This window comes from Leptinotarsa decemlineata, unplaced genomic scaffold, assembly GCF_025532065.1.
Source record: "Leptinotarsa decemlineata unplaced genomic scaffold, Ldec_3_MD MMD2_P_RNA_scaffold_12, whole genome shotgun sequence".
NCBI classification, from domain to species: domain Eukaryota; kingdom Metazoa; phylum Arthropoda; class Insecta; order Coleoptera; family Chrysomelidae; genus Leptinotarsa; species Leptinotarsa decemlineata.
This window is the reverse complement of record NW_027412526.1, coordinates 14,356,215-14,374,922: the sequence shown is the minus strand read 5'-3', so window position 1 is coordinate 14,374,922 and position 18,708 is coordinate 14,356,215. Positions and strand designations below refer to the sequence as shown.

Genomic DNA, 18,708 nt, shown 5'->3' with positions numbered 1-18,708 from the left:
CGGTGTTGTTTTTAGCCAAAAATTACAATGACGAGTGAGCAGATGTATTATCGTGATGCGACAGCCATGAATTGTTTTTTCACAATGTCGGCGCATAACTTTCACAAAATTCAACTCTTCTATCGAAATCATCTTCGTTCAATTCACGAATCATTTCCTTTTTGTAATAATGAAATTTGTATCGATGAAGAATTGTGAAAAAGTTTGCGTACAAACTTTTTCACAATTGAGCCGTAACTCAACTCATTCAAAGATTGTGTATTTTTCATCATGATAACGTGGTTTGGAACTGCAACATTATTGCTTTTGTTGGTGCTTATTGCTGAACGATAATGTTTCCTGCTATGGACATTGACAGTTTCTATGAATTCATGTAACGAATTCTATTTATGTTTAACGTTTCTGCCTGTAGGATGTTCGCCGAAAACACGAACACGATCAAAACTGAATAATTTCAGTTGTAACTAGAGTTTCGAAATCAAATGACTTATCCAGGGTAGATAGTATAAACTGAAATGTACTGTATAACGTTGTATAGCGTTCCTATCTTTTTTAGTACAATTCAATTTCGTTTCGGAAATTGATATATCCGGAAATACCGAGATGATGATCTCGGTATTTCCGGATGATCATGATGGATATGAAAAAGTAATGGATAACCACAAGATAACTGGATACCAAATATGTGCCATTGAAGCAACGAGTAATTTATACCACCTATGCTGATAATAAGGTGCAGAATACTGAATAACTTACTGATTCAGTTTACTGTGAGACTTTCTCTATATAGGTTTCGAAGTAACAGTTTCAATCAATGTCAAAGAAACGTCATCATAGAAGAGGACTCTAGCGATCCACAATTTAATTGTCCTCCAGAGTGTCAACTAGTGTTATTACAGAGATTTTCTAGAGAGAGTATTTGGTTGAGTGAAAGGGATTTTGAATTATGTGTATGTGCGTAGATTTGATGAACGTGCTCTTCTCGACACGCGTTTCACCATTCAAGTTATCGTCTTCAGTAGATGAAGTAGATTTACTTCATCTCCTGAAGACGCCAACTTGGTTCGTGAAATGACCGTCGAAAATATTGGTGTTGAGAGAAGTGAATTTGGAGGTATGTATTATTTTGAACTGTAAATAAAATTTCTATGAATATTACTGGAGTTCTATCCCAATACCAAACCATTATTTTCAACACCACGACACGTGTTTCAATAAACAAGTGATCATCTTCAAGAGAAAGATTAAACTGTTTAATCTTCCTCTTGAAGATGATCACTTGGTGATTGAAACACGTGTCGAAGTGTTGAAAATAACGGTTTGATGTTGGGACAGAACTCCAGAAATATTGATTACCACACTAAAGATTCCAGACAGTGGATCAAAAGTAAATGGGTAATTCACACCAGAGTTTGACTTGATCTTAGCATTTTTGAATATTTTATTGATCTCTAATTATTCGTGTTCTTAACTCGTGATTTCTCATATTATTTATTCGTAGTACGACTTTGGTTACTTGATAGCAATTATCTCTTAGGGGATACGACTTGACCAACTGCACTCTATTTTTGTCCCTACACATCCTATGTATTTTCTGTGTAGAATTTAATATTTCATTAGTTTGCTCTATAATTTAGCAGAACTTACAATATATTATTTTCGTAATGTTGGAATGTTTTGACAAAATTCTGATGAACTTACCCAGTTTCGCCACCAGTTGTAATACTATGCTTTCACCAGCTACTGCCCATCGCACTTCAAATGCCAAGTCGTCATAAAGTACTTCACAATTCAGCTTCGACTGCAAAAAAAGGTTTTAGTGAAAAGGCAGTTTTGAATTCAGCTTTCGAAAAAGTGCTGGAAAATATTGTAACTCGTTCATTTGTTTTTGACTCTGGTAAATATTCCAAAACAAGGACTGTTCCCAAACACCAGAAGTGCAATACTCTCGACCCGCGTTTCACCAACCAAGTTAGCATCTTCAGGAGAAGTAGAATATTGCAGTTCTAGTGTTTCATTTGGAACATATTCTGTTTTCGGCCTCGCGCTTGGTTCTGAGAACATTTTAATCAGACTCATGTATGTTTACATTCAATTCAAAATTTTGCTCTCCGGTCTTCTTTGTACTTCACTAGAGTTTTCGATATTATTTGTGAGTCAAGAAGTAGAAAATATGTTGTCAAATTATGAAACTTTTTCTTGTTTTCTAATCTTATCTATTCAAAGCTAAATTTAACTAATGTCAGAAGAATATTGCAATGAATAATATATTTTTTCAAGTTCCAAAGCAAACATTTTTAATCTCTAAATTCATCGAGAAAGTAATACAAATCATGAAATTATGAAACAACAAAAATTAATTGACGCTCTGGGGCGTCTTCATTGATTCTAGTGGCGCATTTGCTTTTTCTGCTGCAGGAAATCCCGGAAAAACCTGTTAAACGTACTTCTCCTGCAAATGGTTGGAATAATAACTGACTACTTTCGTCTCAGAGATCGGAGGACTTGAAATCAGCAACATGGGCTTATTGACGGTCGATCTACCAGTTCGAATCCACTACAACTTGTTAACCATTGGTCTGAAGAACTTGACGTAAGTTGTTCTGCCGATGTTATCTATTTCGACTTCAGAATAGAATTGGCCAGAGTACTGTATGAAAGACCTCTATGTTTAAAATATATTTTTTGTTAACTAGCTATTGCACCCCTACGAACGACAACCCTCAGAAGTCGAAACTTGTGCGAGCTAAGGACTAACGAGGTCCTACCTTTTAACGAGTGATTCCTAAAACGGGTTGGACGATAGTGAGTGAAAATCGAGCGTTATGCCTGCGGCTTGAACCTTCGTCTCACACATCGGCCGATTGACTGAGTGAACAAAGCACCCACGTCGAACCGCCCGGCTACCGACCGATATGAATTACATAATTCTGATGTTACAGACTACCTGATTATTTGGATTCGGGATTATGCCGACTTCGCATGGATGACCAACTTCCAACTTCATACCTAGCTAGCCAGGCGGTTCGACGTGGGTGCTTTGTTCACTCACTCGAATTGACTGCCGTGTTGGTCGGTGGTTCAAGCCCTAGTCTGAACGATCGCTTTTCACTTGCTATTGTCCTACTCGTGTTAGGAATCACACGTTAAAGGGTAAGCCCTCGTCAATCCGTAGCTCGCACAAGTTTCGACTTCTGAGGGTTGTCGTTCGTAGGGGTGCGATAGCTGGTTAACGGAAAAACAGATTTTAAACAGATTTAAAGAGGTGTGCCCCATGGATCTGTGATTGGAACACTGCTGTTCAATATTTAACAACCGCTACTTTATTAGGTAAACTTGTCTTTTAACACGAGTTTATTTCCAAATATGATGAAAATGGGTAATATAGTTCCAATCCACAAGAAGAATAGTGTGTATTCTCTGGAAAACTAGAGGCTAGTGAATATACCTTCAAGTAATTCTTAAGAATTTGAATATGCTTTTTTTAATATAATTTTATCATTTTCTGATTTACATAATATCTTTTGAGAGAACCAAGATGAGTTTCTCAATAAGTCATCCACTACAACAGCTATACATTCTTACTACAGTAAGATGTATCAAGGCAAACGAATGCCCTGAGGGGGTATTCTGTGATCGAAGCAGGGCGTCAGACTGCGTCCATCATAATAATATTCTCCTAGAATTTCTTTTACATTGGATAAAACGTAGTTATATATTTTAAATTTCGGATATTGAAGGGGTCGGACTTGACATTATCGAGTAAAAGTATATACCATTTGTCCTTCTCCGCAGTGTCACGATCGATGCTCATAACTGCCTTAGATAATGCATCTGGTACTACATATGACTTCCCCTTTTTCTGAACTATATTGAAATCGTAGCCTCGAGGACGTAAACCCCACTAAGCAGCCCCCTGAATGGTCGCTGGGTGATATGCGGTTTCGAACGATCCCTTTGGGGAACCGGGCGAAATCTCATTGTAATCAGCGTTCATCTGGTAATGCAGGGCTCTGCCAAAGGTGACCAACTTTTTCCTTGCTACTCGTGGGAACACATATATGAAACAAATAAAACAGACACAATAAAAACCAATCCCGAGGCTGGACAGAAGTGCTCACCTCAATCTATGGAGGTGGTTGGGGATGAATAGAAATGTCCACCCCAATCTACCATTCGGAATGAGGCTGGATATAGCAGATCACCTCGTGATGTAATACAAAGGCGGCACATTTGCGGTGCCAAGACCAAAAGGTGAAATAGAGTGAAAGACTCCACTCCATTCCACCTCCAACAGCAAGGGCATTTCCTGCGGCAGGCGCCAAGATCTCCGCCTTGAATAAAGGCAAGGAACCGACTGCCCCTGTAGGAAAGCGCCCTCACTTGAACACTTCCACTAGAGGAACCCCAGGAAGGTTGAAGAAGCCGCGCAACGACAGTAATGTCGCTGCACCTTCAAAAACCTTCGCGGAGGTCGCCATGAAATACCTCAAGGTTGCCAAAGAGAGTGTGTTTTCGGCGAGTCTTGGCCTACACCTGCCGATATGAAGGAGATGTTTCCTAGTGACCTATCCAACTTCCTGGAAAGGTCAGGATGTACGATGAACTAGACGGACAACTCCTCGGGAGGATGTACAATAGTCACATGTGGCCTAAGTGCTGTGGGTATACACTCACCCTCCCTACTATATACATACATACCCCAACAAGAGAGTACACCTGATGGATTCTGAAGCTTATTTGACCAAATTAATGAATAATGATTGCTGACGACTTTAAATTGCGGTCCTTCTGTATATGGTCGGTACTTTTCTTCCCCGAATAGTTCAGTCAAACACTCTAACTCAGTTGTTGAATACTTAAGTTCCTGAGGTGTTGAAGTACGGCTAGCAGCCCTATTTGAGACGCGTCACACTGAAGTATAAACTCCCTATCAAAATCAGGGCATGTCAATATTGGTGGCGAAACCAAACACTGTTTGACATCTTGAAAAGCATTTTCGCCTCTGGCGTCCCAAATGAACATTCTTCTAGGTCAAATGCGTTAGTGGTGCCATACGTATAGCAAAGTCACGAATGAATCTCAGATATAAAGAAATCATACCGACGAACCACGTAGGGGAAGATTGGCACCATTCGTACACGGGGAAGCTTCATACAGTCACTACAATTGCCCTTTGAAAAGACATATCTATTACCGTTTTGCGTCTTTGAGTAGGCTCGAGCGGCCGTCAATTGTCAACGAAGTTAGCTGCCAGTGCGGCCATTGCGAGCAATGCGACAGGTTGTAATGTGTTTTTGCACACTTAAAGTAAATATTTTGTTGATGTTCTAGTGTGTTTCTTGGTTATGTGAATCAACAAATTTTATTGGATTATTGTTAATTGGTAAGTAACTACCATCACGATAATAATAATGTATCTTTTTTATGTACTTTTGTACATGATTTATCTGTGGGAAAAAATCTTTCATTTTTGACCTTCGGGGCAGATTCGTATGCCTACTTGAGGGGCACATTCATACGCATACGAATGTGCCCCTAACTGTACGAATGTACCCACACGTATATGTATAAACAGTTTTTTTTTATTTCAGAAAATACGCAATAATGGTGCGAAATTACAAGAAGAAAGAGACTAGGCCTACATTAATAAATGAAGAAAATATGTCCTTGGCAATAAAAGATGTTTTGGAAAGAAAATTGTCTTATAGAAAAGCAGCGGATAAATATAACATTAGAGCCTCAACTTTGGAGAGTCGGATAAAAAAAATAAAAGGTAAACATAATGATGCTGGCACGAGCCGCACGTATCAGTCACCAGTTATCAAGTATTTTCTAAAGAACAAGAGTCCCAATTAAACGAATATATAGAAAAAAGTTCAAAAATGCATTACGGACTCACAATATTACAAGTCAGAAAGCTGGCATATGATTATGCTAAAGCTCTGAAATGTACGTATCCGCCAAAATGGGATGAAACTAAATTGGCTGGTATAGATTGGATCCATGGATTTCGGAAGAGAAATAGTAGTTTGAGTTTAAGAAAACCAGAAAACACGAGTGCTGCTGGATCTTTTGCTTTCAACAAAACAGTTGTTTATGAGTTTTACGATAATTTGAAAACCGTGTATGAAAGATATAAGTTTACTGCAGATCGTATATTGAATTTCGATGAGTCTGGTATATCGACAGTTTTAGACACTCCAAAAGTATTAGCTGCAAAGACTCAAAAACAAGTTGGGCAAATAGTATCATCAGAAAGAGGTGAATTAGTCACATTTGGCGGTATTATCTCAGCAAGCGGAAATACAATACCTCCACTTTTTGTATTTTCCCGAGTACATTATAAAGACCACTTCATGGAAGGAGCTCCTGAAGGTAGTATTGGGGCTACGAATAAAACTGGCTGGATCAACTCTGAAATATTTCTAGACGTTTTGAAACACATAAAAAACATACACTGAGTTCTAAGGAAAATCCAATTTTATTACTATGTGACAATCATGAAAGTCACATTAGTTTGGCAGCAATTAACTACGCACGAGATAATGGCATAATTTATTTGTCGTTCCCACCACACACATCTCACAGGCTTCAACCTCTAGATGTTGGTGTGTTTGGGCCATTTAAATCAAAATTGAAAACAGCGTTCAATGATTGGCACGTGACAAATCCAGGAAAAACGATCAGTATTTACAATATCCCAAAATTAGCTAAAATAGCATACTTTGAAGCGTTCACTGCTAAGAACATCACAAGTTCATTCAGTTCACCAGGCATATGGCCATTCAATCAATTGGCTTTCAGTGATGAAGATTTTGCACCAATTGAGGTATATACGTCTAGCAACACAAACAATACAACTAATAGTCAACCAATGCAAGAACCCCATAATAATGCTAATGAACATCTGGAACTTTTAGCTTGTAGTGAAGAGTTACTCCGAAATGTTCACACAGATGCTGCATCTTCTTCTCAAGCACATCCAGTCGTAAACGTTGAAACACCTGATCTAGATTCTGCATCCGGAATTGAGGCTACACAAAAAACTCCTCCTCGAGTACTTGAAGGTAATTATCAGACTTCAGAGCCGCAAGAAAAATCAAGTTCTATTACACCAGCAATGATTCGGCCCTATCCTATAGCTGATAAAAAGAAAAAAATTAAAAAAGGAAGGCAACCGGGAAAGTCTAGAATTTACACGGATACGCCGGAAAAAAATAGGTTGGAAGATTTGCAGAATGCGAAACTATTTAAAAAAATAGAACTAGAAAAAAAAGTGAAAGCGAGAGAGTTGAAACGCACTTTGAAAATGGATGCGCAATCTAAGCCAAAAAAATCAAAAAAGAAAAAAGAAAGCAGTGATTCGGAATCTGAAAACTCTGACGTTAGTTTTCAGGAAAGTTCGACATCAGTAGTAAATTATTCTGATGACAATGAAGATGAATATGAATATGTCGATGCTACCGTGAGGCCCGAAATGATTAACGACAACAGTTTTGTTTTAATCAAATTTGAAAAAAAAAAAAATCGATTGTCTACTACGTAGCTAAAATTATAGGCCATTATTCTCAAACAGAGTTTGAGATCTCGTATTTGAGAAAAAAAACAGGAAAATCTTACTCCTTTGTGTTTCCTATAATTGAGGAAACACATAGCGTTGACATTTCTGATGTCGCATTGGTTCTTCCTAACCCGAAATCTCCAGGAGCTTCTACGGCTAGGACCTCTGAATTATTTACATTTCCTTTTGATTTCACACAGTATAATGTGCAATAATTAGTTATTAAGATCTGGTTTATTTTCTGTTTGTGACTGATGCACCAAATAACTAGAATATTGATCTCTTATTTACTGATTCGGGTTGAAAATTAGTGTAGTCTATGCCATGTTGTGTTTTTTATACTCATTGATTTATTTTTTAAAGAAAATATTATGTTTTGTTAATAAAATGTTTTATCATTCAGTTTATTACATCGCTACTGTTTCTGATGCCAATTAATACAAGTATTGATAATCACTTTGCTACTTTATTCAACCCTTACCTACCGTCCGAATGTTCCCCTACCTATGTACGAATGTACCCCTATAATGGGGTAGATTCGGACATTTGACAGCTTTTACTGAAATGCATTTCATTCATTTATTTCCTGAAATAATGTCTCCATATATTTTAATCAGGAAGCTTAATGTATGTAATTTACTATAATAACCGAATAAGAAATTTATCTTCAATATCAGAATTTAAAAAAATCAAAGTCTAAAAAGTGTACGAATGGTGCCAATCTTCCCCTACTTCTTTAACGTTCTTTGTAGTGGGATAGTTCAACATAACAATAATTATATCGTCAAGATATCTGAAGACTAAAGTCTCTAACTTGGTTCCTAGAACTACCTCTAAAAATTTCTGCCAAGTAGTGGCTGCATTATGAAGTTCACATGGCATCCTCCTGAAATGGTGTAACCCTTTACCTGGAACAGTTTGAGGCGCCACTTCATTACGTTTACCCATGGGTGTGTTAATTTCCAGATAAAACGTAGTTATATTTTTTTTGTTTGAGTACGGTCGGTTTAGTTACCAATTCGAAACATTCAACATTCCACCCAAAAACTCTCTTTAGATTTGTATGTTTATTGCTTCCGTGACGATTGTTTCAAAAGAAAAGAAAATTCTCTACGAGGTACTTATCCTCGCCGATTCAACTATCCAAGTCCTCTAATATAATCACCAGGTGAAAAAGTTGAGCCATACAAAACTATAAGTAGTCGCAATACTTCAGGAAGTAAAACATGCTGAAACTTCCATCTAGATACACCTCAAATTTTATGATTCTAAAAGAAAATGTCGAACGCTCACCTTCTTGTGTCGAAATCCCTAGCAAAACAGGAGACGTTTCGAAATCAGTTTATCATCTCAATCCAAACTCGATTGAATCAAGGATTGAATTCGCTTTCAAATAACCCAAAATGCACCAAACATTCAAATTTTTACAGCCCTTGAAATGTAAATCCGCACCTATGCAAAAATCAATCAATGATAATCATATAAACAATTACCAGGCAGATATCTTCATGATTTTCTCTAGGAATTGCAGTCTAATTTACGTCGTTTCGAGTCCGTACCGAGCCCAAGAGTTTTTGTCGCACAAAAAGGAAATCTATGAAGAAGTGTCTATTTTTATAGGTTGTTTGGGGTGAATGAAATATCTTCAATTGAACTCAATTTTATGCAACGGAATAATTTGAAATAATATCGCAACATGTTTTAGAAAACAATATATTGCTATCGACGGTCAGCTTTCAGATGTTGTTTGTGTTTTATAGACTTGACACTTCAATTTCTGTTACGATGACTTAGACAATTCAACTTCTGCAACTTCTATTAAGATGTATTCCGATGACACATCAATAAAAGTATCTGATTGGAAGTATCCAATGCTTCAAATAACCTCTATTTCAAAAAAGATGAAACTGTATCAATTAGATATCACCATCGGTAACGTAGCAGTATGTTCAGTTTTAGAGCAAACGATACCTCTGATTGTTTAAGAGAGTAAGTAAAAAAATTAATTATATTTTGCGATACGAAATTGGCTTCTGGAACTGCAATGCATCAGTCCATCTAGATGGATTGATGCATTCATTTCAGAGAAAGAAGTGGTAGATACAATTGGTAAGTGGAATGCTCGCGATTCTTGTAGAAATGCTTTCAAATGTTTCAAAGTTTTGCTGAACCTTGTCCTTTGATTATTGACTTATCCTTCTATGTTTTCAAAAATGAAGAAGAAATATTCGTATTGAATAAAACAGAATATGATGTGAACATTCGATAAAAAATTCGTATATCATTCTCCAAATCTTTAGGCTCCTCACAAATGCATCTTGTTGTCTTATGTCATTAAAAACTCTGAAACATTATTTGTTTTTGAGCGCAATCTCAGGAATTTTCTTGAAAAAAAAATGTTAAATTGAATAGTTGTATATTTACAGTTAACGATTCTTCCAATATTATGTTTGTCAAAAAAAATGAAGTTAATTATTAGTTTTGTCATCAGTCTCGTAAGTGGATTTCACTTTGCCGACGATACAAAATGCAAATCTAAATCAGGATAGTATTACAATGACAAATGACCTCCAACGTGTAGAAGAATGGTGTCAAAATGGCTCCTGGATCTGAATGAGGTATGAAGACATTTCTGTATTTTAGTCATTTTCGAAAGCAGCTATTTGATTTTTCGTACAGACGTAGACCTTCATGGGCCGCACTACTGCAATCTCGCGAAAAGGACGAATTTTCGATATTTTGCTTCCTGTTGGATATACCGAAATAAGTTATTTGAGAAAGTTGCGTAAAAATCATTTTTGACCCTTCATACAGAATTTCAACCCAAAAATTTAAAATTTGATTTTTTTGTAATTTTCATATTCAAGTTCGATTTTCGATTAATGGTTCCGAATGAGGAGCTATAGAAATGATAAAATATTCACGATTAATGAAATAAATATACTCGTATTGAAATAACTAAAATTGAAAATTATTATTTTATCAAATGTAAGTTAATCGAATTTAATTTCCTTTAGTGCAATAACATATTTCATTATAACATTAAAATCAACAATTCAAAAATAACTTTTCAAAACGCTGAAAGGTGCGAACTTATTTCCTCCTTTTCATAAAATAGGATGTATGCATCTCCACTCACAAGCGATTTTGGTGAAATTGGTGACACGTGTGAATCATTGTATTCGTAGATTTGGGAAGCTGAATACACTTATTGAATGAATGATTCGAAGAGGTTTTTGTATGAACGTGTATAATTTTAAAATTATTGCAAAGTGCTTTCGACTTTCGTCATCATCAGTGCTCACCTGAAAGTAAGTGATCTAATTGAAAAGAAAGTTTTATGAAAAATAAAATTTGCAAAAAAAAATTATGAAATTTGAAAAATTGTTATGAATTCTTACTTGTCAGGCAACAGGAAGTATCAAAATGAGTACATGGCACATTTGTAATATTTGACTTATATAAAACAAAATAGGCTGATAGCCAAGAAAATACATTTTTGGATTGGGGCCATGTGGTTCAGTCAAAGTATTACATGAAAGAAGGGCAACTTGAGACAGGATGTGTCAAGTTGGGTGACATTCACGATACAAGAAAGTCAAATAAGAATTAAAAGACTCCGATCAAGATAAATCAAACCAATTTAATCTATATTTGATGACAGAAGGAAGGCGATCAGCTGAAAAAGCAGAATGTTCAATATGTGGAAAATTTTTCAAAATACGAGGATTGAAAATCCACATGCGAAAAGTTCATTCTAAATTAATCAATACTACAAGTTCCTATAAAAATTCCAATCCCGATAATGATTTCGAAGAAGAATTTGGCCCTGGAAAAAAAGAAGTTCCATTTCATATCCATTTATCTAACTTGAGAAGAGATATACATATTATTAAACGTATTCCGAAGGCTGCAAGGTTACTCTCTGCAATTACCCTCACAAAATTAATTAATGAATGTGTATCCAGGAATTCTTTCACTGCTTGGAAAAATTTGCTCATGTTTGCTTATAAAAGTTTTAGTATTCAGAGAACTAAAGATAATCGAAAAATTTCAATCACAACAATAGTGAAGAAAAATTTGAATAGTTTCAATAATAACATTACGAGATCGACTAATTGTTATGCCAAAATTTCTGATAAACATACAAATTATAATGACATCCTCAAAAAACAAGTACTCTCGAAAGTTTCTGACGGTGATATAACAGCAGCTGTTAGATTTCTCTGTTCTACTGATAGTCCTGCTGAATTTGATGCTGCAACATTGGAAGAATTACGAAGTAAACATCCTGCTTCTAATAGTTTATACAATTCTGTGTTGGAGATTAACAACAAAAATGAATTTGAGCCACATTATATTTATATGTTTTTGATTCGATGTTTCTATGGTTGTGTGTTGTTATATATTGTCAAGTTCAGTTGTTATATTTTACCAGAAATAAAAATTATAAAAAGTCTCCATAAAGTTCTTATCATAAATATAAAGTATCTTCAAACAGGTTATGGGCCCAGGTACGTTTCAATAAAACTGGCATATATAAGTAAAACTGTTGTTGATATGGATGTGACAAAATTCAACATAGTCAGGCTGAATAGCAATAATTATCAAATATGGAAATACAAGGTTGAAATGCTTCTACTGAAAGAAGAACTATGGAGAATAGTCAATAAAAACCCACCTGAACAAAAGAACAGTGATTGGGATGCAAAAGATGGTAAAGCGAGAGCTACAATTGGTTTACTAATCGAAGATTCACAAGTGATACATGTTAAGAATTGTAAAACAGCCAAAGAAGCTTGGGAGAATTTAAGAAAACAATATGAAAAACCAACTCTCACCAATAAAGTTTTTCTGCTGAAGCGGTTATGTAAAACAACATTACCTGAAAATGGTGACATGGAAAAGCACATAGCTAATATGATGAGCATTATCGATCAGTTAGTCACATTGGGAGAAAATCTAGCAGAGAATCTACAAGTAGCACTACTTTTATGCAGTCTCCCAGAAAGCTATGAAAATCTGGTAACAGCATTAGAAGGAAGGGCAGAGTGTGATCTGACTCTAGAAATGGTAAAAGGCAAATTAGTACAGGAGTATCATAGGCGGAAGGAGAATTCCACATCAACTAGTGAAATGGCTCTAAAAGTTTACAAAAAAGGGTCTGTTAAAAAGGCATTCGAGCACTGCAACTCGAAAAATGTGATATGTCATTTCTGTAAGAAAATGGGACATATGAAGAAAGATTGTTTTCATTATAAGAAATCGAAAAGACAATCAAATACAGCCAATGTAGTTTCTACAGATAATGAAGAAACTGAAGAAAACACTCATGTTTGTTTTAACGTTAGTGATAAAGCTCAAGCTCATGAATGGTATATAGACTCCGGAGCAAGTAGTCATATGACAAACAATAAGGATTTTTTCAAGCATTTCAAGGATTCGCTGAGTGAAGTTGAATTAGCCGACTGTAGAAAAGTTCGTTCTTATGGTGTAGGAACTGGACAGTTAACTTGTATTCTGGATGACAATAAGAAAACAGAAATCACAGTGAAGGACACCCTTTATGTACCCGAGCTCGGTACAAGTTTACTTTCGGTCAAGAAATTAACACTTCTTGGATTCAAAGTCGAATTTGATAAGCAGCATTGTTTCATCAAATCAAATAATACAGTTGTTGCTCAAGGAACGCTGGTTGGTAATTTATATAAACTAAATCAGTACAATTCAGCAATGACTGTATGGGAAGGCTGTAATGACGGCTGCATTCATTTATGGCACAAAAGGTTTGGCCACCGTGATTCTACCATTATACGAGAAATAACAAATAAAAACATGGTGAATGGAATGAAAATCAAAAATTGTGGACGTTTATTGACATGTGAAACTTGCATTAAAGGTAAACTGTCAAGAAAATCATTCCCAAAGAAATCTTTAACAAAATCTACTAAAGTATTGGATTTGGTGCATACTGATGTTTGTGGTCCCATGCGTACTATAACTCCTGGAGGAAAGAAGTATATACTCACCTTCATAGACGATTATAGTAGATATTCCATTATTTATCTTCTCAGTCAGAAATCCGAAGTATCAGAGAAACTTCAAGATTACGTCAGAATGGTCGAAAATAAATTCGACAGAAAACCAAAAATCATCAGATCTGACAGAGGAGGCGAGTATATGAACACAGAAGTTAGGAATTTCCTGAAAAATGAAGGCATAGAAATGCAACTCACGGCGCCATATTCAAGTCAGCAGAATGGTGTAGCTGAACGGAAAAATAGATATTTAACAGAGATGGTCAGGTGCATGTTAATTGATGCTGATCTACCAAATACTTATTGGGGCGAAGCAACCATGACAGCAAATTTACTTGAAAATTTGGTTCTGACAAGGTCAACCAATAGGATCCCCTTTGAAGTATGGCACGGGAAGAAACCAAATGTAAATCATATCAAAACCTTTGGCAGTATTGTTTATGCACATATTCCTAAAGAAAAACGCCATAAATTAAGTGAAAAGGCAAAGAAATTCGTATTAGTTGGTTACGAAGCTGGTTCCAAAGCATATAGACTTCTTGACAGAACCACTGGAAAAATCACCATTAGCAGAGATGTACATATTTTAGAAGAAGCTCATAGCGGATTTCATCAAATGAACGAGTTTCAAAACACTAAAAATAGAAGTGATTGTGAATGTCAAAATGACAGCAGTGAAGTTGAAATATCATTTTGTCAAAAATCTACAACTTCTGATGGAAATATTCATGTAAACGCCGAATTTTCAACAGAAAATATTGAAGAATACTCTGCAGAAATGACTGATGAAGAGACTGGTATCCAGAAAGTTGAAGAAAGTGTAACCTCGAAAGAAAGTAATGCGGAAATCCAAGATGAAGTTCACGGTTTGAGAAGATCACAAAGAATAAATAAAGGTGTTCCAGCCAAGAAATATTCTGAAGAATTTTCAGTGGAAAACATTCAAACCGAGCCAAAGTGTAGAAATGAAGCTCTACAGAGGAGAGATGCGAACAAATGGATCGAGGCTATGGACGAAGAAATACGTTCCATGAGAGATAATAATACTTGGACATTGACTGAATTACCACCAGATAAAACGACAATTGGAAGCAAATGGATTTTTAAATTAAAAACCGATAATCAAGGCAATATATCCAGATATAAAGCAAGGATTGTTGCTCAGGGTTTTTCTCAAAAATATGGTCTTGATTATGACGAAGTTTTGCTCCAGTTGTCAAACAAACAACATTTCGTCTTCTCTTAACCATTGCTGGGAGGAAGAAAATGCACGTTCATCATTATGACTTCAAAACGGCTTTCCTAAATGCGGATTTGAATGAAGTAATATACCTGAAACAACCCAAAGGCTATATTGAAGAAGAACAAGAACATTTGGTCTGCAAATTGAATAAAACTATATATGGATTAAAACAATCAGCTCGAATATGGAATTCAACAATAAACAAAGTTCTCATTGATATCGGTTTTAGAAGGGGTGATTATGATCAATGTCTCTATACTAAAAAAGAGGAAGATAATTTCATATACATACTGATATATGTGGATGATATTCTAATAGCTTGTGAAAACATCACCATTATCGAGAAAACAGCCAAATTGATACAAAAAACTTTCAAAATGACAAGTTTGGGAAACATTGAAAATTATCTTGGAATACAAGTAAGAAGAAATAGTGATGGAATTTATTATATTCATCAACAGAAATACATTTCAAAACTATTAAAAAATTTCAATATGGAATCTGCCAAACCAGCTAGCATTCCTTTGGATACAGGATACTACAAAAATAGGTTTTCCACTGATGAAAAATTTCATGATGAAGTTGTTTATAGAAGCGCAATAGGAGCACTATTGTATCTTTCTGTGAATACGAGGCCAGATATATGTATCGCTACGTCAATTCTTGGAAGAAATGTTAGTAATCCTCATAAATATGACTGGACAGAAGTAAAACGGATCATGAAATATCTTAAAGGAACTCTGAATATAGAAATTAAGTTGGGAAATCTTTCAGAAGGAAATAATATTTTATACGGTTTTTGCGACGCTGACTGGGCTGGAGATAAAACTGACAGAAAGTCAAATAGTGGATATTTATTCAAATACATGGAGCGATGTTCGATTGGCGATGTAAAAAGCAAACTTGTGTGGCACTTTCATCTACTAAGGCCGAATTCATCTCCCTGTCAGAAGCTTGTCAACAGACCATATATTTGACAGGACTTTTTCAAGATTTTCAAAACGAGATCTCAGAGACGATTATTTTCGAAGACAATCAATCATGTCTTAAAATGATTGACAGTGGCAAAATGAGTGACAGGACAAAACATATAGAAACGAAATACAATTTTATCAAAGATCTGAAGCAGAAAAACAAAATTAATTTTCAGTATTGTCCGACCAGTTCGATGTTGGCTGATTTTCTGACAAAACCACTTGGGCCTGAAAAGTTGTCAACATTAAGAAGTTTGATTGGATTGAAGACAGAAAATTCATTATTGTTGAGAAGGGGTGTTGGAGATTAACAACAAAAATGAATTTGAGCCACATTATATTTATATGTTTTTGATTCGATGTTTCTATGGTTGTGTGTTGTTATATATTGTCAAGTTCAGTTGTTATATTTTACCAGAAATAAAAATTATAAAAAGTCTCCATAAAGTTCTTATCATAAATATAAAGTATCTTCAAACATTCTGGACAATATAAAACTTCCCATAGTCCTCTGGAAGTTACGAGCGTAGATGTTCTCAGAGCAGTGAGATCTTTTCGCACCGGTTCTTGTGGAGGTCTTGATTCATTGCGACCGTCCCATATTCAAGATATGCTAAGTTATAGTTCCGGTAGTTGTGGCGAACATCTTTTGAATTCTTTAACGAACCTTTGCAATATGCTTCTTTCTGGAAAGGTCAATCAAGACATACGTCCTATTTTATATGGTGCTTCTTTATGTGCGTTAAAGAAAAAGACTGGCGGTCTACGTCCTATAGCTGTTGGAAATTTTTATCGACGTTTAGTAGCGAAACTTGCTTGTTTCAATTTACGAGAAAGTCTTGGAAATCTATTTCGTCCCCAACAATTTGGATTCGGAACAAATGGTGGTTGCGAGGCAGTAGCCCATGCTGCACGATGTTATATTAATCAAAATCCTAACCCAGTTGAAAAAGTTTTTCTGAAACTTGATTTTAAGAATGCATTCAATACTATAGACAGGAATTTCATGTTATATTCGGTGGCTAACGCCATACCAGACATATATCCTTTTATTGAACAATGTTACAGTGAACCTTCTTTCTTAATATTTGGTAACGAAATTATAATGTCCGAACAAGGAGTACAGCAGGGAGATCCACTTGGACCACTATTGTTCTGTCTTTCTATTCATCATATTATAACTAAAATATCCACTGAATTCAACGGCTGGTATCTGGATGATGGTTCAATTGGTGACAAAGCAAATGTGGTATTAGACAATTTTCGTCACACAATAAGTCATTCGAAAGACCTGGGACTTGAACTAAATTTCGAGAAATGTGAACTCATTTTTCTGGATAAACAGGACTCTAACATCATCGATCAATTTAACCTAATAGGTCCTGGTATACGAGTGATTGAAAAACCCAATTGGTTTCTTCTTGGTGCCCCATTATCTGATGATGCCTTAAAATTTTGTTTGGAAGAAAAATTACAATCACTTCGTTTCATGTTAGGACGTTTATCTATTTTACCAACACATGTTGCATTCCATTTATTGAAGAATTCATTAGCCATTCCAAAATTATCGTATATTTTGAGGTGCAGCCCTACTTGGCATGACAAACAGGGATTACAAAATATCGATGACGAATTAAGAAGGATGCTGGAACTCATTACTAATAACCGTATCAAAGACGAAACTTGGTTACAAGCATCACTTCCAGTATCTAGAGGAGGATTAGGAATTCGTTCAGCCACTTCACTCGCTTTGCCATCATTTCTGTCCTCATTTTGCAGTGTTTCCGATCTGATAGAAATTATCTTACAATACCCAAAGCCAATATCTGATTGTGTTTTTGATCGGGGAAAATCTCTTTGGGAATCTAGAACTGGCCAAACAATGAAAATTGAAGACATGAAAAACCAGAGGGCATGGGATAAACCATTACTAGATCAAGCAACTAGTATTTTACTGAAGACAGCTTCTGACACTTCAAAAAATAAGGCTCGTCTTCTCGCAGTAACTGTGAAAGAATCTGGTGCTTCTGACACTTCAAAAAATAAGGCTCGTCTTCTCGCAGTAACTGTGAAAGAATCTGGTGCTTCTGACACTTCAAAAAATAAGGCTCGTCTTCTCGCAGTAACTGTGAAAGAATCTGGTGCTTGGTTAAATGCTGTTCCTATAGCATCACTTGGGACTCTATTGGATGACGACTCTTTCAGACTTGCCATCGGATTTCGACTTGGTACACCACTGTGTGTTCAACACTTTTGTAAATGTGGTGCATTTGTGGATGAATCGGGTACTCATGGGTTGAGCTGCCGTTTTAGCGCTGGTCGTTTATCTCGCCACTATGCAATTAATGATCTAATCAAAAGGGCTTTAACTTCAGCAAAAATTCCTGCGATTTTAGAACCCATAGGCACTAGTCGAGACGACGGAAAACGGCCGGATGGTATGACACTTGTTCCATGGAAAAATGGTAAATCTATTGTTTGGGACTTGTGTAGATACATTAGCAACTTGCCATCTTCCTGCTACTTCTGCGAAAGCCGGTGCTGCTGCTTCTTTAGGAGAAAGTTCCAAACTACGGAAATATCAGAATTTGGGAAATAATTATATCTTTCGCCCAATAGCTATTGAAACGTTTGGTGTTTTTGGCCCTGAAGCCTTATCTTTCATCAATGAAAGTGGAAAAAAGGTAACCGATGAAACCCACGAATCAAAGAGGAAATGCAGCTTCGTTTTTCGGTACTCTCCCTGATTCCAAAAAACTTGATGAAATTTACTTGATTCCTGAAAACCAATTTTATATAGAAAAGAGAGGTAATAAGAAACCACTTAATGAAATTAAAATAAAAGCAAATGAAAAAAATACTTTATCTCAGCAAAATTCTCAAATGGGT

The 18,708-nt window shown here is 35.8% G+C and overlaps 1 protein-coding gene across 2 annotated transcripts in view; it reads right to left on the bottom strand.

The window, feature by feature from the left end:
* Positions 1–18,708, bottom strand: part of Skeletor (DM13 and DOMON_DOH domain-containing protein skeletor) — a 175,761-nt gene that overhangs the window by 18,379 nt on the left and 138,674 nt on the right. For both annotated transcript variants that reach the window (XM_074174543.1, XM_074174537.1), the window contains exon 6: positions 1,702–1,801. In XM_074174543.1, the coding sequence (XP_074030644.1) occupies positions 1,702–1,801 (100 nt within the window). The remainder of the gene's footprint in view (positions 1–1,701; positions 1,802–18,708) is intronic.